General features: G+C 41.9%; 1 protein-coding gene across 1 annotated transcript in view; it reads left to right on the top strand.

Annotated features, from left to right (window-relative positions):
• The first annotated feature begins 1,110 nt into the window (after positions 1-1,110).
• The window catches only part of LOC148677536 (protein WWC2-like), a 71,939-nt gene continuing 50,820 nt past the window's right edge, over positions 1,111-22,229 (top strand). The window contains exon 1 of the mRNA XM_088642284.1: positions 1,111-1,412. Coding sequence (XP_088498410.1) covers positions 1,285-1,412 — 128 coding nt within the window. The 5' untranslated portion in view covers positions 1,111-1,284. The remainder of the gene's footprint in view (positions 1,413-22,229) is intronic.

The following is a 22,229-nucleotide window of genomic DNA, read 5'->3' as shown; positions in this document are numbered from 1 at the left end:
ACCCTCTTAGTGCAGGACGTTGCCTAGAGCTCAGGAATCACCTGGTCACTCTTTTTTGGACTGATTCCTGCGTAGCAATACACGTTTATATTTTATTCTTCACAATATTCAAAATTCTAAATTCAAGCGCTCAATAGATGCTTGTACGGTGACGACACAGCCTTTGCCATTTTGACTTCCTGAACTAAAATAACCTGCAACCATTCCTGGAATTCTATGGGACACATTCTTTTCTAATGATGCTGGCCTATGACTTTTAATCCACAGTGACGAGTTACATAGCATGGTACAGCAGTTCAGGCTCTGGCTTAACAACTAGGAGGTTGTGGGTTCAAATCACTGGGTGTGGTACTTTTAGTGTGCTCAGACTACTCTAGTACAATGCTCAGCCATTTTAAGTGGCTGCAAATGTAAGCTACTTTGGGTAATAGCATCAGCTAATTAGTAGAAGAAAAGTATTTTGGGTGGATTCTCATTTCTCTGTGAAGAACGTACAATATTTTGTTCACACTTGGATTATGTAAAAAAAAAAATTAGGACCTGTAGGATGCAAATTAAACCAGCCCTTTTAAGACTGGCAAAGCATATACTGTACTGTATGTGTATGTGAAATCCTGGTCAGATTTGTTTCACGCGTTTCTGTGGTTTTTGTTATGAGCTCAGGCGCCAAGAATTTGTGAGGCACGTTAGTTTGCACGAGAGAGAGAGACATAACGCACATAAACGCGTTCACTATTATTTTGAAGTTTTCGCTTACATTTGATTTATGTCAAATGTTGATGATGACCACCATAACAACAACAAAACACGTTCCCACTTGAACACAAAAAGGAAATGTAAAAACTTAAAAAAGAAAACCGAGTATTGCAAAATCTGTCTGTTCTTCCTCCGCTTTCGCGTCACCGGCAATTAAAAGTTGCTGTTTACTTCAGAGAGGCAGCAGCGGCAAAAAAAAAAAAAAAACCCACCACAATCGTGGAAATGCCAGCAGAAAAACCCGTGCTACAGGTTGTCTTGTCAAAGTTTGCCGCCGAGGAGGGCTGCAGGGGTTAAGCTTGTGGAATGCTGCGCCGAGGAATGTGCATACAAATAGATTTATGCTAATAGTATGCTAATGCGGTGTTGGCTGGGAACACAGTCATGTCTATCCAGGCTGTTTGGAGCTAAGATGGAGGACTGGAGAAGGCGAACTGTGGATATGTACTGAGTACTATAGCCCTTAGGATTTCGTCCGTGTTTCCCCCCCCTCCCCCGTACATATGGAGGAACGTTTGGAAGCTGAACATGCCTAGAAAAGGGAATGGACAGCTACCGTTACCGGATGGCTGGGAAGAGGCGAGGGATTACGATGGCAAAGTGTTTTACATCGACCATAACACCAAGCAGACCAGCTGGATCGACCCCAGGGACAGGTAGGTGCATGAGCTGGGTATCCCCAAACTTGAAAGCCGACGTGCACGGCTACAAGGAAGGCACAAAAAAAAAAACCAAACAACAACAACAACAACAACAAAACAACCGGGGATTCCTGTGATATAAGAAAATGAGAAGTGTTACGAGAGAGGCTCGGGCAGTGGGCGAAAAGTGATAAAAGCAAGTTGGCCGGCGTTAACCCCCCCCCCCCCAAAAAAAAAAAAAAAACTTTGTGACTTTTGTCTTGCGGGGGAGAGGCATGCCCCCTCGCTATACGCTGTCAGCTAAAATGCGTCTAAACAGTTATCTGAACGTCCTAGAAAAGCGCACCGCCAACTTGTGACACTCGGCAGCAAATGACTAGAAAGAACCTTTTGGAAACGCTGTCCGAGGCGCACAATAGGAGGGCTTGTTGGAGCGAATTTGGATGATAAACCGTACCATCTGTATTTGCCTGCTCATAACGCGCTGCTGTCGCCTCTCAATGGCAGTTCGTGCGCGCAGTTACATCCACTCGCTACAGCGGAGTGTGGGTCTCCTGTGCAGTGTGTTACAGTGTTATCTTTCCAAGCCTTGAACTTCGCCGATAGTTTTTGGTTAGCCGGGAGGATCCCGGAGTCGCAGTGATTGAATACTGAAATCGTGGCGTTGATAGGACTGTTAGAAAAGACTCTCTGTGCCAGAACTGCAACGGATAGTTGTACTGAAGTTTTTCCCGAGTTTTTAAGTTGCTTTTTTTGTTTGGGTGTGGGGGGGCTACGACCATTTTCTCATTTCAGGATTTCAAGCGGCGCTTTGTTGGAGAATATCGAATATGTCCCGAAGTCTCTTTTTCCCCCCCCATCTTTGGGATGGCATATCTATTTCTTAGTTTTTCGCCCCTGTGGAGAATCCGTGCCCGAGTTAGAGAAGTTGGATGTTCTATCGCTTTACCTTGCGTTTCGGTGCTGGGCTGATCCATGATTTCAACGTTTAAAACTACTGCTACATATGAGTCGTTCTGTTCGTTTTCCTGCGATCTAGTGTATTTGTTGTCTGCGGCACACAATAAACCGCTGTGTTTTGAGTGTTGGGGCTCAGGCCTTGTCTAGGCCTCATCTTATCAGAATTTAAATGAAATCGTGACTGGGTGAGCTACAGAAGGAAGACCCTGCTCCCGAATAGCATGACCTGCAGCGTTGAAGAAGGAGAAAATGAACTGCGCACTTTACAGGGCGTCAGTAAACTAAACAGATGATGAGCAAATACCTAGTAACGGTTTAACTGCCAGGAGCAAGTAAAACATTTAAAAGTCGTGTAGTAGTTGAAGTGATCATATTTCCTTAAATTCCTAAACCACAACTCCTAAACAACTCTGAAATGCTCGACTCTGAAACTTGTGATCTTAAGATTGAAAGTGCACCAAAGTAAACAGCCCTTGTACTGTGTATTTGTTAATGGATGTTAGTGGCCCTTTGTGGAAAAAGTAATCCACTCTAAAGTTTTGTGTTTTTGTTTTGTTAATATTAACTGAAGGCTTTTCATCACACAAACGTCATGGCTGTTACAACCTGGGCTTTTTTAACGTGTTTTCCGAAACGATGTTTTGTTTTGAATTGCCAGATATTTTCAAAACACGAGGAGTCCGTTGTTTCTAAAATCAGTTTGTAGATGATCTGTAACAGCTTGAAAGCTGAGATGATGTAGCTTTTTTGAGTAGCACGCCAAGTGTTTTTCAGGAAAATAGGTGTTGTCTGAAAGTTATGTCTCCGTGTAATGTATTAAGGTCCGTTTTAGCGGTTGTAGGACACGACTAGACTGATAATGTGACAACACCAGCAGTGGAGTCGCACAGGTGTTTTCAGCTCCAGCAGCTGAGAGCCACAGGCTCCGTTCCTTCCATTTGAGCTCCTAATTAGCTAATTTTGCTAACTGCTTTCTTAATTGATCCAGTTTAGCACTACTTTATGCTAAATATACATAAAGTCTTGTTGTACAACAAGACCATCAAACATCTTTAAGAACGGGTTCTCTAATTCCGCTTCTGAGATTCTTCAGTCGGGAAAAAAACGAGAGTTCTGTTATTTAATTAAACTGTTTATCTGCTTCATTAGTCAAGATCAACACCGTCTTTTGTCAGTTCATTATTGAAAGATGCCATCACATCTGATGGATAAGGTAATAAAAGTGTTCTGAGGCACACTCGTCCCCTGATTACCAAACATTTAAACAAACATTTACTTTCACCGTGGAGTCTTGTGGTGTTGCACAAGAGGGCTGTCAGTCTTCATTTACACAGGTGTGTTGCTGAAAAGGCAGATACAGCACAGAATGTGGAGTAAGTTTGATCATTAGTGTATTAGATACGTTTTACTCTAACGTGTCCGTCCCCAGCACTGTAGAATTGCCTTTTCTAGTTGCTGTTATCTCATCAGTACAGTCCTCTTCAGATCAGAAATCATCCTTTTAGAGTCCCATTACTTTCATTGGTCTCGCGGGCAGTAGTGCCTACATGTCTTCAGAAGAGCTGGACAGTTAGGAATTGCCTGACCAAGGCAGTCTGTCCCAGGAAGCATGTATTGGGGGTAAAAAATTTAGGCAGCATTAGAAGTCTTTATCTGAAAATGTTTGTAAGAGTTTGCTGTGGCTCTGTGGGTGAATTTCAAATTGAGCAAGTGATGCCCCATGTTTTTACAGGATTAAAAAATATGCCAAGGTGCGTTTCATAAAATGTGATACAGCCGCTTGTGTCTACCTGCGCGTAAGTCAGGACGCACTGATTTATCGAGGAGAGCTGTGTGACTCCCCAGTCAACTACAAATTCCAGAGTCACCTTTATGCTTGCCGGGGTACTCTTGCCTCTTACCAAACAGGAAGTCGCTATCAACTACTAACTTTGGCTTTTGCACTCGCCTGGACCGTTTAAAGTCTTGATTTAATCTTGAACCTATAAAACCTTCTGGATTGTGGCCTTTGAGAGCTGGAGTTGAGGCGCTCGGTGTTGTGATTTATCGTCATTTGCCTAGCAGATTTGCTTCTCCAGGGCGGCTTGCAAAATAGACAATAATATACCAAGAAATATAAGAACTCACTCTTAATTGTTGAAAAAAGTATAAAAGACAAACGCGGGAATGAGCACATGTTAAAAGCACCATGCCTTTTGAGCATTTGAGCAGGGAGTTGTATCAATTAGTGGTAACTGTTCTCGACAGTGTGAGACAGATTACAGGAGCCATCTAAACAGATGAGTTTTGAGGAGACACTGAAAAGTGGTCTGGGACTGAGCACTGATTTATGAGGGGAGGAAAGGAAATGCTGCCCTGGAGCCCAGGGTATCTTTACTCACAGCACTTGTAGGAATTTTCTCTCATGAATTATCTTGTATTATCGTCAGAAGAGCCAGCGATCCTTCCAAATACACAGATGCAAGCAATCCAGACCATAATGATAATCCTAGCTGTGGTAAAGATACCATTTCATGAGGTTTTCCTTGCATTTATTACGTAGTCCAGTGAGCTCGTTATGGAGTGTGTGATTTTAGGAGCTCTTTTAAAATGTCAATTCTGAAACCCAAGAAAAAGCTGTCTGGTGTTTGTGTACATAGACGCATCTTGTTACGGGTTGGTAAGAAAATTTCCATTAAAATGTTGCTGTTTTTACAAATTTGACACCCTGCTGCATCTCCTTTTCGATTCATTTTTCGCCCTCATAGCATTAGTTAATTTTCTCCTTATTCCATTTCAGAATTCATCGATGTTATTGTACAGGTCTAAAATACAGTGTCCTACATCCGGCCGTTTTCTATTTGGTGTTCCAGTTCACGACCGCAGGGGAGCAGAAGCCTTTCTTGGCATCAGGGGGCACAAGGTGCACTCTGGACTGGCCAACAGTCACAGGGCACACACACTTACACCAGTGAGAGTTTTCCAGGAGGCAAGTTAATCAACCCGCGTGTCTTTGGACTGCAGAAGGAAGCTGGAGTACCCCGGAGCAAGCCCACGCAAAAACGGGGAGAACATGCAGACTCCACGCAGATGGTGTCCCACTGGAGTTGAACCCAGGGCCCCAGCGCTGCAGGGCGGGAATGCTGACCACTCTGCCACCATGACACCCCGGTGTGCAGTCATTTGCTTTTATAGTCGTCAGCCCAGCCATAGTCAAAACAGAAAGCCGTGCCCAAAAAGTGGGTCAAATCGCCATACAGCTCACCAGTCAGCTTCCTCACACGTTGCCTGTTTCCAGGCCTTCTTCACCACCTCTCCTTGGAGGTGTTAGACGCTCATGAGCTGGGGAGTTTGAGTCACTTGATGGTGTCTGGCCCGCAGGTCTCGCTCTTCTTTATAGGTAGGAATGCAGACTTAAAAACTGCCTCTGGCCTCGATGCAGAACTGTGAACTAAACCCATGAATCAGGCAAGTGTCTGGTAGCTTGTCTGTGTTGTGTCATGCCTGTCGTGGATACACAGTGCATGCTAATATTTGCATTGCTGTTGTAGAAGTCATGTGGTGTAAGTGGGTAATTCCCACTTCGGAGTTTGGGATTATTTTAATCGGAGAAGCCTGTTATACCAGAGGTTTCCAACCTAATCTTGGAGAATTCTGGCACTGTAGTTCTTAGTATGTAACCTCTCAGTCGTCAGTTTGAAACAACTTCACATAATTTAACTGTAAGCAAGCTTTCGGGCGGTTTGTTGAATGAAGCAATTTAGAGATCATTTGCAGCAAGTATTTGATCCCTCCTGGGATCCTCCTTAATGAAATTACTTTGGTATAGGTGATCAATAACGTCTGAATGTCCCCAACCATTAGACGTACTGTGACCTACTGTATAAGATTTAGTCTGGGGCTTTCCAGGACCAGGAGACCCATGGGTTAAACTGTACATCTCATAAACAGTAGGATGTAAAAAACTTTGCAAGGTGTGAAAAAATCCAGTTTTTGAAAAATAAACCATTAACAGATTAATAAACACGCGTCTTAAGTATGATAATGCAGTAACGGAAGGGCAAATAAATTCTGTCCTTTTTGTGGGAGAATTGCAAAAACAAAGAGTTAAAAAATTGTGGTTAAGAAAGAAGTGCCTTTCTCTTCTCTAATGTCAGATATACCATTGTTTATTAATAAAGCTGAAAGTCTTTAGGCGTTCGCCTTTTGAATTTTCTGCTCTTAGCTGTGACGCCTGATGTTTCAGGAAACAATCACTTTCTGTTATAAAAATGAGCTAGTGTCTCTCTTTGTGGTCACAGTACAAGTTGTTTTTTTTTATTGTGATTGAGCTGTCTGTGTCATAACTGGGATTTGTGAGTTTTGTATCGGGACCACCTGTCAGGATGTTTCCTAATAGCTGTGACCTTCACCATTGTGTGACGTGTTCTGTTCTACCGCAGACAGCTTGTTCGCTACTGGGTTGCACATGAAAAAAATCTCTGCTATTGTTTATTCTAAAAGGGCAGAATACCTCCTATGCTGTGGTAGAGATGTTTTAATATATTCAGTGCATTACAGAAAGCTTTGGCTCTCTAAAAGTAATCAGTTTTAACAGCAGCAGGTAGCCAAGACTGGTGGTACAAGTGTCAATGCCTTCTTAATGATGATCAAATGTTTAAAGCACCTTTCAGTTAAACGTGTTACACTAGAGTAGAGAAAATGCAGGAGTTTTCATTTATTGTACAATTATCAAGTTTGGAATTTGGACAAAGCTGGGACCTTAAACCTTAAATGACTGACTGAATGCAAATTAAGAGTTCAAAACAGCATTTTAAAATGAAAAATTTAGAATGAGACAATTTTGGTAACATCTCTACCACTTGATATGCATGCGACTTGGTCTGTGTGGGTCCTAATGCCACAGTATAGTGGCCGGGACACTATACTGTAGTGGGCGCCATCTTTCAGATGAGACGTTAAACCGAGGTCCTGACTCTGTGGTAATGAAAGATTCCCGGGCATTTCTAGATAAGAGTAGGGAGTTATCATGGTGTCGGGGCCAAATTAACCCCCTCAGCCTTTACCGTGCGAGTAATCTGCAAATGAAAAGTACAAAAAGGGAAATATCAAGTTAGAACATACTGTAACTGTAGTATTTAATAATGCTTCTTGCATTATTAAAAGTGTAGAAAGTAAACTACTGATACTTGAAATTTAAGGTACTTTCTCATTTCATTTGTAGATCAAAATTTGCATCCCCATCATTTGCATCCGTTTTGGGAAATCTGTAATTATTTTAGCAAGTGCTGTTGCATACCTGGAGCCTATCCTGGGAGCATGGGGCTGCCTTTTCCCAGACGGACTCTTGAAAGGGGCAGTTTAGAATAGCTGGGATGTCTTGGGGAGGTGAGGGGAAACCGGATCACATGGAAGAACATGCAAACTCTACACAGACTCCAAAGGGTGGATTTGAACCCCTTGCCCTGGAGCTGTAACGCAGAAGTGCTCCCCAGTGCATCACCATGCTTCCAGTACAGGCGTTTCCAGGTCTGTGCTCGTCAGCTGGATTTCGGCCCAAATCACGAGAGCTCCAGGTTGATGTGCCCTCCTAGACTAGACCTTGCTTCAAGTACGTTTTCCCTCTGCAGCTCTGGTACACAAGCATTGGGCTGTATGTGAGAACTAGCAGACAGACGCCTTTTTAACGAGGACCTCACGCATGCACACAGCAGTTAACCTGTCGTGTGTCCATTAACCGAGCTGCTTTGTGTCTCCGTAGCTCCGTGAGGTTTCCTTCTACCAGACAAGGTGAACGGGGCGTTCTTTGTGAGTGGAGTGCCTCCGCTTCTCTGAAGGGGCTTGCCCTGTTTGTGTTTTGGTTGGATCTGGTCGTGAAGAGTTAAGATCAGGCCACTCTGTCTCTTGGAGAGCCCTGTCAGGGAACTATGAGTGGAATCCCGGGCTGCAGGCAGGGAGCGGAGCGGGGAGCGGGTGGAGGAATGTGCAGGCTGCAGTAAACTCCTGTGAACGAGGACCCGCCCGATAACCTTGGACACACAGCCCTCTGTAGGTGAGCCAAGCAGAGGAGGATATACACCGCAGCGTCTCGGTACCACTGCTCCAGGCCCGTCATTGCCGACTGGTTCTGTTTGATGTAATCTGCTCTGATTTATTTATACCTAAAGGCCTCACTTCTGCAAGAACGTGACCTGCTTACTCCACCAGAATGCTGAATTCTCAATCCCAGCTTGCCTCGCTTTTTTTTTTCTTGCTCGAAATGGGGTGGCAAACGAACGTGCAGTGTTTGGGGGGGGGGGGAACCGATGAGAGCTGCTAAATGTCAAATTCATCCTCAAGGTTTTCCGGAAGGCCTCGGCAGTCTCCCAAATGATTTGTTTTTGTCATGTTCATTGATCACGGGGCATTTAAAGGCAATTGTCTGTCATACCGTTGAGCGTACCGTAGTCATTTAAATAATTGTGTACAAGACCTGAATTTATTGTGCTCTGTGTGATAAATGCTACATTAATCTTTAGAATTAATCATGAATGAAAAACTGTTAACAAGCAACAAGTGGAAATCAAAGAGCATTGATTCTGCTGCTAACAGAGACAAACAACCCCAAACTATTTTTTTTCCCCCATTTCTCCCTAAACGCAGCATAGGTCCATCTGAATTATTTTGGTATTTCAGCCCTGTTTTTGCTCATTGTCCGGCGGGTCGGGGGTTAACCGTCGCTGATGAGCACTTGTACTAATGAGGCAGTTCTTGAGCATACCTTGCCAGAGTGCAGCTCTTGCCTGTCTTTATTTTTCAGCTGAGTGGACTCTTCAAGTGATGCTTAGCTTTCACTAGGAGACCCCAGCTATCTTTATACAAAGACCGGCACGATTCTTAATCTGACAAAAGTTACGAAAGAATGCATTCTTTGACAAACCAGTCTTTGCGTCTTGTATTTAATTTGGTGAAAGGCGTTCACACCTTTTTTTTCCCTCCTGTTGGCCTGGCTGGGTCTAGAGACTGGCAATCGGTTGTTACAGCAAATCATTAATTCTGTCAGTTTGCAGAGAGCAAGTCAACACTTCAACACTTTTGCCTGCAATCAGTCATTTACATGTAAAAGCTGTAAACACCCTCAATTCAACTGGCTTGAAAGTCTGTTGTACATCTTGAAACTTTTCTTATTTGTTCTCTTTGCTTTGTCATACTGTTGTTTGGAATTCCCCCTTTATTTCTTAAAGGTGTATGAATGAGGCAAGAGCTGCTTTGTGTTATCATGGGAAATCTACATACCACACTCAAGTGTAAAGTATTTTCAGAGAATTCACAAATCCTATTTATTCTGGAGGTGTTTTATTAGCTGTTCAATTTTTGGTATGTGCAAAACTAGGCGTATTTTTTTTTATCTGTACATACTGTCTCTTGCAACCAGCATGTCTTTTGTAATGTCCTGAAATGACTGTGGATCTTTTGTTTTACATATATTCAGGTTATTCCTGGATGCTTTTTCTCAGAGGTACACCTAATCGTGCCATCGGTAGCTCTAGCAAGGATCTTATCAATATTGTTTCATGGTATATTGACATTCAGAAAAACATACAGAATTATCCAATGACAGTGCTTTACCTACATACAGTGTACAGTATATGCATCTTGAGTTGCCTTTATCACAAAGTAAAAGTTCAGACTTGCATTTCCTTTGTGTTTCTAAAACAGGGCTGCCTGTTTTTCTGTTTCTTCGATTATCTACGTAAAATCAAGATTAATTTGGTTCTGTTTAAATAGTGTTGTTCATAATTCTTAACTGAAAGCCATTTGACCTTCTGTAAGTCGCACTCAAGGATCATCTTTGGAACTATGAACATATCTGTAATACAGTACAGTATTATTATACTACATACTGCACCAGTTTGAATTGATTCCTATTTTCATGGATAATGACTTTTTTTGGTAAAGCCATTAATCTCAATATGATTTTACCCATTGTGGAAAAGGCAAGTTTTTTTGGGGGTGGCAGGTGTGGGAAAAACTAAAATGCAAGCTTCTGATATAGCAGGCTTGAATTCCATCTTGGAGTACATTGATTAAATTATTGTTGACTCACAAACGCAGGCATTATGTCCCAAAGTGCCTTGCCAAGAGGCTTTTGTGCCATTAAAAATGCTTTTCACTACTATTCATTCACATCCGACAGGAAATGGTGTGCTCCAGGGATTCTTGTCTGTTCATTAGAAAACCCTGATCTTGTATTTAGTATTGTAGGACAATACCTTTGTTGTGGATGTTTTATTAACTAGTTTGACAGCGGGTTTGTAAAGCCTTTGTTTCATCTTGTGACTTTTTCTTTCTCCTTGGAGGAATGCGGTTGAGCAGCCGCCACTGTGGATGTCTGGGGCGAGTTGCCTTGGCGTTCTGAAATGCAGCTCTGGCCAGTTTCCGATACTCAGCCGATAGTCCCGCTGAAGTTCTGCTGATGACAGACGGGTGTTTCCTCCATGTTTGAAGCTCAGCAGTTTCCTGAGTCACTAAGATATTACCCCTCCTTCCAGTGCTGGATCATATTGTGACCTGCTGCCATGCAGTATTCATTTACCTTGCACCTAGTCTGGATTTTTGCATGGTTCTATTTTGCAGGTGTTTCCTTCTAAAGCTGATCCACCTATGCGTGGTCAGACTGCTGCTTGATCCAGGCAAGGGTCACGGCAAGCCAAGGTCTGTCCTGGAGGGAGCAGGCTGACAACACACCCTAGGTGGGAAGCTAGTTAGTTCGCTGCAGGACATGCACACAAGCTGGGATAACAGAGAGGCACCAGATACCCCAGTCAGCAAGGTGGGAGGAAACGTGAGCACACCGCAGAAAACGCCCGTGCAAACATGGAGCGAATGTGCGTTATCCACACACAAGGCGCCCCAGTCCCGAAGTGATCCCAGGGAACAGCGCTAACGGCCGTGCCTACCCTCCGAAACACAGCTGTATTTTTGTGTTCCTGTATTCCAGCTGAAGACCAGCAGTCTGTCGCAGGCTGCTTTGCCCCACCTTGAAGCGGATTCTGCAAAGCCGGGTATCTGCTTGTTTGGGCGGCCGATTGTTGGACGTGCGTTGGCATAGGCTTCCCCGTGCCTCATGAGTGCTCGGCGAGCGGGTGTTGCAGTCCCATCCCCCCTGCCGGAATAATAAAGAGACACCTGTCCTGTAAACACGAACGTGACTTTTTTTTTTGCTCTTTGGTGGAAGACGACAAGGAGCTGCTCTAACACAATGGTGACTGAAGGAGACATGTTGCCTCGTCGGGTGGCGGGTCCCGTGACCGGTGAAGAAGAAGGTCTCGGTCGTGCTGTGAAGGCTGCTGCAGGACAGGCCGTGTTCATGTGGGCTCCAGGAGCTCCCTGACTGAGACGCTGGCAGTGGGGGACAGAATTAATGGTTTTGCCTCGGTATCTCCAATGTTTAGCACATGGTTGCTGGTAAATGATTTACATTATTGTTGACAGGCTGTCAAGATTAATGTAATAAATTACAGGGTAATGTCTGTATTGTAGCTGTTTGCACTGCCTGCTAAATTAGTATGGAATGCGGATTTATCTTTTTCTAGCTGAATTGATTGTCTTGACAGTAAAGTAATGCGTACTGTATCAGCTACAGGTATGTGCTGAAGTACTTTCTGCAAAAGAATTCAATCTGGACCTCCTCTTTGTACTAGGAAATTAATTCAGTTTCTTTCATAATGCTGGCATTTGTTCAAGAATGCAGTATTTGTTGAGTGCCCTAAGTACCTTACAGTATTATTTGAAAATTAAACAAAAAACGGAAGAGAATATCTAGCCCTTTATTATTCAGCTTCGTTTTCAAGAACAAAAATGTGATAAAGATTAATACCCAGTAAAGGACTTTTTATTAATATTTTTGCACAATGGCCTGTTTTTTAGCCCTTTTGAAAGATTAGTCTTGGCTTTGCTCCATGAAGCGATTGATTGCATTACTGTGCTTATTATTGTTATTGCCTAATTAGATTACAGTGTGCATTTGCTAACTAGTCAAATCAACAAAGATTCATTGAGAGGTTCTGTGTGGTCACTTGTTAGCCACCTTTGGCCTTGAGAATACATTTTTAATGAAATCTTGAGTGCAGTTTAACATGCATTGTCTCTTGGCTGCATGAAATCTTTTTACAGCTGGTAAAGTGTTTACTGTTTTGGAATGACAAAAAGCTCAATAAAAAATGGATATCACTGAAGACTTCAGGATTGCTTAGCTGTACATTTCATCTACTTTCTAAAGTGTTTAGACCCTAACACTGGGAGAATCTGTATCAAACCATTTACTTGTAAAATGTTTTGCAGTTTTTCTATCATCTCTGCAATGGGGAATCTTTCTTATCAAACTATGCTTACTTCTGCTTTGCTAGGTTTTCCCTTTGCAAGCTCGTTAATGTGAAGTTTTGATTACCTGATTCAGTATTTTATTATGGTGTTCATTGTTGGCTACATAAGATGCAGTTCTTTCCTTCAGTTGATTCTCACTTCTTAAAAGATTCTTACCATAGGCTGAGTTTGCTGGACTTTATCTACGGAGCAGGAGAAATTAAGACAAATATGTTTTTTTGGAAGAACACAATATGATCTCTACATCCTGCTTTACAGGTTTTGTCTCAGCTGTGCAGTGTAATATCAAAATCTGTAGCTTTCGTCTTTCATTGTGTCAACTGACTTTGCAGTCAGTAGTTCACTCAGCAGTCTGTGTAATGTAATGGCACATTGCATGTTCTGTAACAACACAGAACTTTAGTTTCTTGCTTCTGTTGTTTTGTTTAGTCTGTGAACCACTGCGTGCTGGGCCAGTGAGTAAGACTCTTGTCTTATGTTTGTGGACCCAACTGCTGTACTTTCAGCGAGATACTGTATAAGTAGGACAAACGTCACTGGGGATTTTAGCAGGTAGATAGAGAAATGCCACAGTGATGGTGAAGATGTTATTGAAAGCTAAGAAGAAAACATCATTTCAGGTTAGATTTGAACATTCACCAGACCAGGTGATTGATATCTCATAGGAGTTACAAGCAGGCTAGATGCAGAGAGATTTGTGGTTCCAGGAGACCAGTGAGATAAGGGGCAAAACGGTAATGGGCTCATTAGGTTTAGAGTGTTTTTTCTCTAAGTAAGTTTTTCTAAAAGTAAGGCATTAGCACTCCCAGGTTTCTAAACAAAGGTAACGTTTTGCACTTTTTTAACTGCGGAAACCTATCTTCTGCACTTCCGAGCCTGCCGAGAAGAATTCTCTGACCCTCATTTGATGTTTCCTGGTTATCAAAAAGGATATTTCAGAAATTCATTTACAGGATTGTTCTTGCCTTGGATGTAGGCACTGAGCTGGAGGCCACAATGAAAAGTATGATTACACTTGTCAATGTTTTGCCAAATTGCGTTTACAGGGGGTTTGTTATGCTACAGATTTAAGATAGTGATTATCATTTTTTATTGTTGCTTCCAATAGATCTTATTAAACACAGTTATTTTGTAGAACCTTAGAGACCTTGCTTTTGACAATTCAAGTTTCAGAAACCATTTTAAAAAGCTGCTCGATCTGTTCTTGCAATAACAAATCTGCTATTTTCTACGCAAGGCTTTTTTTATAAAGTACAGGCAGGTGATCATACACATTGTGGAGCAGTCACCTTTATATTGTAGTACATCTGGGGGAAAAAGGTCAGAGTCAGATTATTCAGCAGTATGTCTAGAAATGTGTTTGAAAATGGTCTGGAAAACAGAAACAGACCTAGAAGCAAAATTCTTAACCACATGTTAAGGAGAATATTTAGTTTACCTTTAGCATTTACCTTGTAAATAACTTCAATATTGCTTCAATATTTTTGTTATTCTTTATAATAGTTTGATGCAGTTTCCAGATCTAATGACTTATAGCACAATTTAGCTCAGCATTCAGTTGCTCACTTGAATTATATAAGTTTTATGATTTGAGTTTTTGGTACCTATTATCTTGGAGGTTTGATATATCCTCTTAGCGTTTAACCTTTCACAACTGGTTTGGACAAGAAGCATAACTTAATTTGGTTTTTCAGTTCCTACAGCTTTTACATGAGAAATATCCTGCACTTACATTATATTGCACTTACATAAGATAAGAAAGTAAGATTATTGCTATCTTGAATTTCATGTGAAATATTTTTTTTGGATAGTTCCCTGCTTGTGTTGCAATGCCTTTTAGTTGATTTTGAATCCGTCATGGAGCTTATTTTAATAAAACAAATTAGGTTATTAAGTTATGGAGAGCAGTTCTGTGAAAAGATTTTCTTCAATGAATACAAATGACTTAAGTATGGCTATCATTTAAATAAGACTGTTCATGCATTGAGCTCTGCTAGCTTGTCTAGAGGAGTCAGGGGGTGTGGAGGGCATGAGGCCGGTATGTCAATTTGCATCATGTGCTCACTGTCTGAGGAGCATGCTGAGAATTGTAGAGGTGATTCTCTGCCAGGAGTCTCCAGTCCTGGAACTGGCTGGCCTGTTTACAGTATCTGCAAGTTTTTCTAGATCACACTAAAGTGCCAACCTGTAAAGAAGGGAGAGAAGTGGTTGATTTGACCAGTTGATCTCCTGCCACTGCTTCAGAGTTATGAATGTCCCCATACCAAGAGGATGTGAGCTGGTTCCTTACCCACTTCCTGTACAGCCACCTGAATCTCACTGTGAGCAATCTCTTCACTGACTGGTGTCTGCTCTTGGGGAAGAAGATGGCTGTCAAAGGCAAAGAACTTTACTTTGCAACATGACGGCACACTGTGAGAACTACACCGAGGACCCCGGTTTGGCACTGTTACACTACCCACCATCAGACTTGGGCATTTTATTAAAAAAAGGTCACTTACCACTCCATCGTCCTTTCTTCAGAACAGTCATCCCATGTTTACTTGAAAAATAGTGCACTCATGACATTGCTGAGGCTGTAGGAATAAACTCTTTTAAGTAAGTAAATGCCAAACAATCAAACATATTACAACTTCTATTACTTTTCTGAAGTTCTGGGCATAATCCAACTCTGAGTGCAGAGTAGGTGTGCATCCAGCAACCATACAGTATGTGCACCTGAGCTTGTATTCAGGGCTGTTAAGAGTAAGCTGGATGCAAATGTAACAGGATCTCCTCCCAAATGCCAACAAAATGTAATTGTTATTAAGTGCTGAAGTCTACCTGCATAGCTGGCTGCTGTATCACCAGTAATGTTAAACATTAATGTGTGGGTGATGTTTTTTTTTTATCAAATGTATTTTGATTCGCCAATGTTGAATTTTCACTTCACATCTTGGTTCAGGTCCTGTGTTAAGGAGGGGCAGACGAACTTCTCTAATGAGCCGTTCATCTTCTCTCAGTCTGTAAGCTCCACAGCCCCTTGCCTGATTGCAGAGTGCTATGTCCCTCATTGAGCAATGAGCTTTTTCATGCTCTGTCTCCTCTTCAAGTTTGAAGGGTTTTGTGTAACTGTATCGAATGTGTTGCATTTATGCATAAGTCCTTAGGGTTCAGCATTAACTGTTGAGATATCTTTTGCCTGACTTGGCACAGCTCATAGCAAAAAAAAAATACTTAAACAATTTTAAGAAAAATAGCACCAAATCTCTTTCCGTTTCAGAGTAGATTCGGGTTGTGGTTGGTATAATGGTCCTTGATGTGACACAAGACTTACAGTAAGCCCCGTCGGTGCTGTTGATCGAATGACTTTCTGGACATTTGGTCCGTAATCGTGTCCCCAGTTACGGCATAGCTTGATCAAAAGCAGAGTTCACATTGGTAACTTTTAAAACCTGTACTCGCAAGCATGATGCTTCTGAAGGATTTGTCTTGCTGGCAAGATTCCTTCCCCATGTGTGTGCACACCAATCAGTTATTACAGTTCATTTCCTGCCACACTGCGAACTCGACACAGGATTTGGTTATAGAAGGTACTTGGTGGTCCATTTGAGTAAATAAGAAAATGAACAGCTCATTAGGTGCAGGTTTTAATGAAGGTGTACGTGGCAAGGTGGCCAACTTCTTTTCTTGAGTGTTACTGATGTGGAGGGGCTGATGCTGGTGCTGTAGACTGTACAGGACACACTGTTTATCCCAGGGAAGGCCTGGAAAAGTGACTTGTCTGTCATTTTAGAAAACGACATCCTGCAGCCCAAAACGGCTGCTTTAAAAACGTTTCTGACACCACACCATGAAGGTGGAACCTAGCGGGGGCATGTTACTTTGGGGGTTGGTGTGTGGTGCCCGTTTTGTCAAAGCCAGGAGCTCCAGAAGGAAAAGCACCAGTTATAGTTGCCACAGACAAGAGCTCTGTGCACTGGAAATGACCAGAGAGGCTGGCTGCTGAGGAGGTTTGAACTGGCTACAGCACTGTAACTGAGCTGAGAGATCCGCCATTGGCACTTGTGTGTTACTTTGTTGTCACACTGCTGGGAGGGGGAAAAAAGCTGAATGAGACCTCGGGTGTTGACACAAATAGTCCCTGTCTGCCATTCACCATCCTGAGCATCAGTAGAGAGGAGGTTGGGGGCGAACTGACTTGTTTCAGCCACAGCGGGGTGAATTTTCCTTCCCCAACATCTGGAGAGTTGGTGGCCCATCCCTTTTTTAGTGGAAATGGCTGAGAATAGGCAAAACTGTGCAAGAGGCCTGTGAAGGTTTCTTCACGTGTACTTCACTGTAGAAATGAACAGGTATCGCAAATGCATGCAGTAATCTTAAGAAGGCTGAAAAAGAAATGGCTTTTGATTTTTCGCAGAAAGTAATGTTGCAAAAAGCACAGGATCACCATTTATTAATTTCAACTATTCATGAGAACTAAATAAAGACCCTTTGTCCAGGACGTTGATTTCCAGTCCTGCAGGATTCATAGGTCACCAATAAATCATCCATTTCTAAAGAGATGGAACATTCCCATTTTGACCAATAAACAGGTAATTTAAGTATTTTAGGGATCGTTCAAGCAGTAAAATGTAAGTACTCTTGAGCCCTAAAGGAACAGAATTCTATTAACTGAACAGATCACTTGCTTGATTCATCAACAGCTTGCAGGTGTGGCCAGTCTTTAAAAAGCAGGTACCCTATTACAGTCATTAGGCTGGAGGCTCTCCAGAACTAGAGCTGGGGACCCTAGCAGTCAACCTCTTGACCTCCTTTGGCTTGTAGCACCATTCAGCAGCGTAGTGATGTCGATGAGCAGGTGTTCCAAGAGGCTGGGCAGATTGTGAGGAATCTATGTAAAAAAAAAACAACTATATACAGATGCTCATAAAGATATGAACAGCCATCTTTTAACAAGCAAGATTCCTAGACAATGTGGTTTCAGTTGTAAACTACTGTGGACATCAGTAATTGGTTATGAAAACTTCGATATGCAAAATTTTGCTGGTGAAATTCTGTGACTAACTCTCATTTCAATTTACAGATGTTTATGCATTTTGCATTTGTCACATCAGGAGGTTTCATCAGAAAGTCACAGAGATGTATAAATATGTTTTATGCTTGTTCTCCGGCTTTAATCGGTGTTTCACCTACCTGTGGAACTGTAGGCATCGATACATTGAAAATCAATTCAAAGAACTGTGTAAAAGTTAGAAGAAAAGCGGGATACACCAGAAGCAAGTGCTTGGACTGTCTTTATGCGAGATCTGCCCAGTCTTCGCCTGTGTTTCTATAGCTTTTCATTCCAGCTCAGTTCTTAGTGGGCTAAGTCAACTCATTACTCATTATTGGCTTAAATGGGCAGCTTTTCCCAGCTCTTCAGATGCTGCTGCTCTAAAGAGACCTAAAAACTCCGCAAACACCCATGCCTCCTGGAGCAGGATGAAACAGCCCTGCTTTACATTTAAGATTGCATTGCAATTACTTCTCTGGTACAAAAGATGATCATCTTCGACAGCATGATCTAGTGCATCATGCCTTCACAGAGGCTAATGTCCATATTTAACATTAAAAGGTGCTAATTGCCTGTACAGATAAATGCCCATTTCCTAGACTTGGCTTCAGGTCTTCTCACTCCACATTATAACATCAGAACCCATAAGCATCTTCCAAGATAGTCATGAATAAAAAAAATCGCTGCTTCATGTTGGAAAGGGATTTTTGTAATTTGTATTAGACAGGAGTGATTGAAAAGATAATTCTCATATTAATTTGGAAGGTTTTTTAGCACCTGAACATGTAAGCAGGATAACAACAGAACATCTGAAGGATAATTAATCCATCAATAATTTGTAGAATCTAAATAATTTGTATTTTGCGTCAGCTAAGTCAAATTCCGGACCTGAACTCCATTGAAATGTAATTCTTGGACCTGAAACAAGTCCATGTCAGAAAAACCCTCAAATGTGACTCATGGCCTGGGGTAAACGGGGTTGTTTTTTTCGACTGTCAGCCTGTTATTCCTGTTACCATACCTTTGATTCAGAATAAAAATTTGTGGCAGAAATGTCACAGGAATTCTTTTCTGAACTACATTCATGTTTCTTTGAAGTGGAAATGGCAAATGCCTTTTGAAGTTTTTTTTCCCCCTCCAGATTTGAAATTTACTTTAAAAAAATCAGTTGGAAACATTGTCTTCATTGGGCTGTTTGTTTGTAGCTGGAATAGATTAGAGATTATCTGAGCATAGTTTCTAGAATTAATTATTAGATTAAATATCCAGTCTGTGATATTAGTCTTTGTTTTAAAAACCTCTGTCGTAACTCCTTAGAATCTGAAGCTGATTTAATTCTCAAGTAGAGGGGGGAGATCCCTTTTCACCTCTTTACAACTGTGAGAGCTGATAGCCTTTGCCCAGAAATAGCTGGGAGCTCATAGCACAAGAATCGGCTTCACTCGTTACAGCTTCAGCAGGGTTGCTTTGCATTTCTAGTTGATGGACAATTTCCATTTTCTTCTTCTGAGATCGCCTACACTCTCTCACTTGGTTGAAGATCATTTGCTGTTGGTTTGACAATAGATCATTGTACTGCAATGGATAATGAACTTGTCCTTGATATCATTTGTTGTTTTGTGTTTGCCAGACAGTTGGGGCTCTTTTTGTGTTTCAGTTTAAGACTTGACTGATTCCATCACTGTGGACACAGGTGCCTCAGGGTTGTGCAGGCCTCGCTCCAGGTATCTGCCAAGGCTTAGGGCAGTCATGACCAACTCTGGCAACTGAGGTCTTCACAGCCTCCCTGTTTCTGTGTGTCCTGAGCTCTGTAAAGATTAAATACGCATTTGAGATGCCCACAACTGACCTCAACTGAAACTGAACAACTGAAAAAATGAGAAGATTTATTTTATAGATGGGTCCTTTCATTGTGGCGAACTCTCCGTTAATGATAATGGCATCTAATGTTTCTATAAGATGTATATTGAAGTAAATAAAGGTAAGAAAAAATCATTTCTGGTTGTTAAACCATTCCTCTTCTGAGGCCCTGGCTGTTTTAGCATGTTCAAAAATGAATGTTAAATGACAGATAAAAACGGAGACTTGTATGATGTTAAAATATGTTCACTCACCACCCTGGACACCACTGTTATTCTTGCAGTTTTGTGCTCGAGTTTGGCATGACATGAATGAGATCTCATACAAGAAGACAGGCACCCCTAGTATAAGGAGGCCATTCAAATGGCAATAGTGCCTCAATGATGACTGAAATTCTATTTTTTTAGGTGTCGATCCTGGGGGGGGCTATCATTAGGCATTCGGCTTCATGATGTTTGTTTTGAGAGCCCCAGTAGCAGAGAGGCTAGCTTACCAAGAAGCTGGATATGTCTGTGAGAGAAGAGATGTGATAGGTCCACCAGCAATGCTTTTGTGTGTACAGAAAACATCTATTTTTAGATCAGTAAATGTGTATACAGTACGAAAGTATAAATAAAATCCTTAAATATAAACCTGTTTCTCATCTCTTACAATATTCTATAATCCTGTTTTAATCAATTTTATATGTATTACATTATTCACTGCTGCTAATGTCATTGGAACCACTTATTTTATGATAATACTTCACAAACAGCACATTCTGTTCTGACACCATTTGGTGAGACCTGAACTGTCTCACAATGCTACACAGAAACTCTGCTTATTGAATACAGTCCTGGATGCATCAAGATGCAGTTTGAGTCAACAGGCCAAGTACTCCTTCATCCAGGATCCCTAGCTGAGCAGTTTCAATGGAAGCATCAACAACCTGCTAGACTGGAGAGGGTCACTTTGACACAACCTCCAGCAAAATCTTGAGTTACAAGAGGGCATTCGTACTTTCCTAGTCAGGCCTGCACTGAAGAAAATAGGAAATACCACATCAGCCAACACTTTTTTTTAAATGTCATACAAATAGTAGTTTGGGTTTCAAGCTGTTGATGGGATTGCCTGATGTTATCTTCCACAGACAGGGGGACATGCATCTAACTGAGACATTTAGAGAAGAGCAAGTTTTGTCAGAACCCTATTCATGTGTGTGTGAAAACCTCTTTTTTTATAGGAAGCCTTCCCTGTACCTCGCATATGTTTTTTTACTGTAGGACTTAAGCTTCTGTGATGTCACACTGGAGCATTTGCAGAGTTAAATTTTAACTTGGCACTGCAAAATGTCACTGCTGGAGATAATAACACAACGACACGTTTTTGTGAAGTAAACCCAAGAACATACTGATAAACAGGGGTATGCAGCTGTGTGAGCGCACAGCACGCTGCTTGCAGCAGGCAGCAGAGACCGGCTGGCACATCACAGGCGAGCACAGGCAAGAGTTTTCCGGAGCCGAAAACGGGGACAAGCAAAATTCAAACCCAGGAGACCCAGGAGCCACAGCGGAAAGCACCAGAGGATAATCCAGAGAGGGAAGTCGGAGTGAAGCAGTCCAGAAACCCAGAATTACGGGGCACAACTGCAGATCACGGTTTATGTAGTCTTGAGCCACCTGAGGCTGGCGTGGCGGATAATTGCCTCCAGGTGGTACAGCACTCCTGTCAAATTAATTGCCATGGAAACCAGGGCTGTCTGACAGGTGCCTGGTCGCTGTGTAAATACAAACTCTCCCTGCCGATCATCCGCAGTAGTGAACATGACAGGAAAATAATTTTGTAGTCCTGTGTATGTGGTGTTCCTAATCTCTGAATATAGATGTACATTTAAAACCAAGCAGGCCCTTCATATCCGTAGCAGGGAGCCAGATCTTGCTGATGTGTAGTTCTTCTCCATCCCTGCGTTCTCACTATAGCAACCACAACCTGCTTAATGAGCCAGAGGCATCCAGGCTAGTGTGAACGGTGTTTTTTGCTAGGAATTAGAAACGCACTTTTGCTAAATCTTCACCAAAATTTTAAATGCCTAAAATAACAGTTTTCTAAACTCTCACGTGCTGAGAAAATATCGGGGTACATTTGGGATTTTTCATTTTGTGCTCTGCGCCGTCTGAGCTGCAACGAATGGGCAAGATTTATGGATCTCCATTGAGTGTAGCTTGATGTTGGAACCAGAAGTTTTGATGCAAAAATGTTCTTGTGGGTCTTGAGAATTCATTTCCTCTTTCACTGTTTCATGGGCTCAACAGAAAGAAAGTCCCACGTCTGTACAAAAGATCTTTATCGTTATTATCTAAATGCGATGTAAAGCACTGCGTTTTCAAACATAAGAATCTGCAAGTAGAGTGAGTGATGGGGAAAAAATGAAAGAGATGAGAACAGGGTAGGTTGTGGCCTAGAAAACCTAGTACAACATGTGGTGTTCATGTTGTCTAATAATTACAGTTCCCTTTCAGAGACTCATTATTAATAATTCACTAATCTCATCAAGAACAATATCATGCCTTTAGCTGACTGTAAGTGGTTTCCTTTGTTTTTTAATGCAGTCTCACAATGGTCCAAAGAGAGAGCTGTTTAAATAACTGTATCAC

Source organism: Lepisosteus platostomus, chromosome 1 (genome assembly GCF_059453375.1).
Source record: "Lepisosteus platostomus isolate fLepPlt1 chromosome 1, fLepPlt1.hap1, whole genome shotgun sequence".
Taxonomy (NCBI): domain Eukaryota; kingdom Metazoa; phylum Chordata; class Actinopteri; order Semionotiformes; family Lepisosteidae; genus Lepisosteus; species Lepisosteus platostomus.
This window is presented reverse-complemented; position numbering and strand designations above follow the sequence as displayed.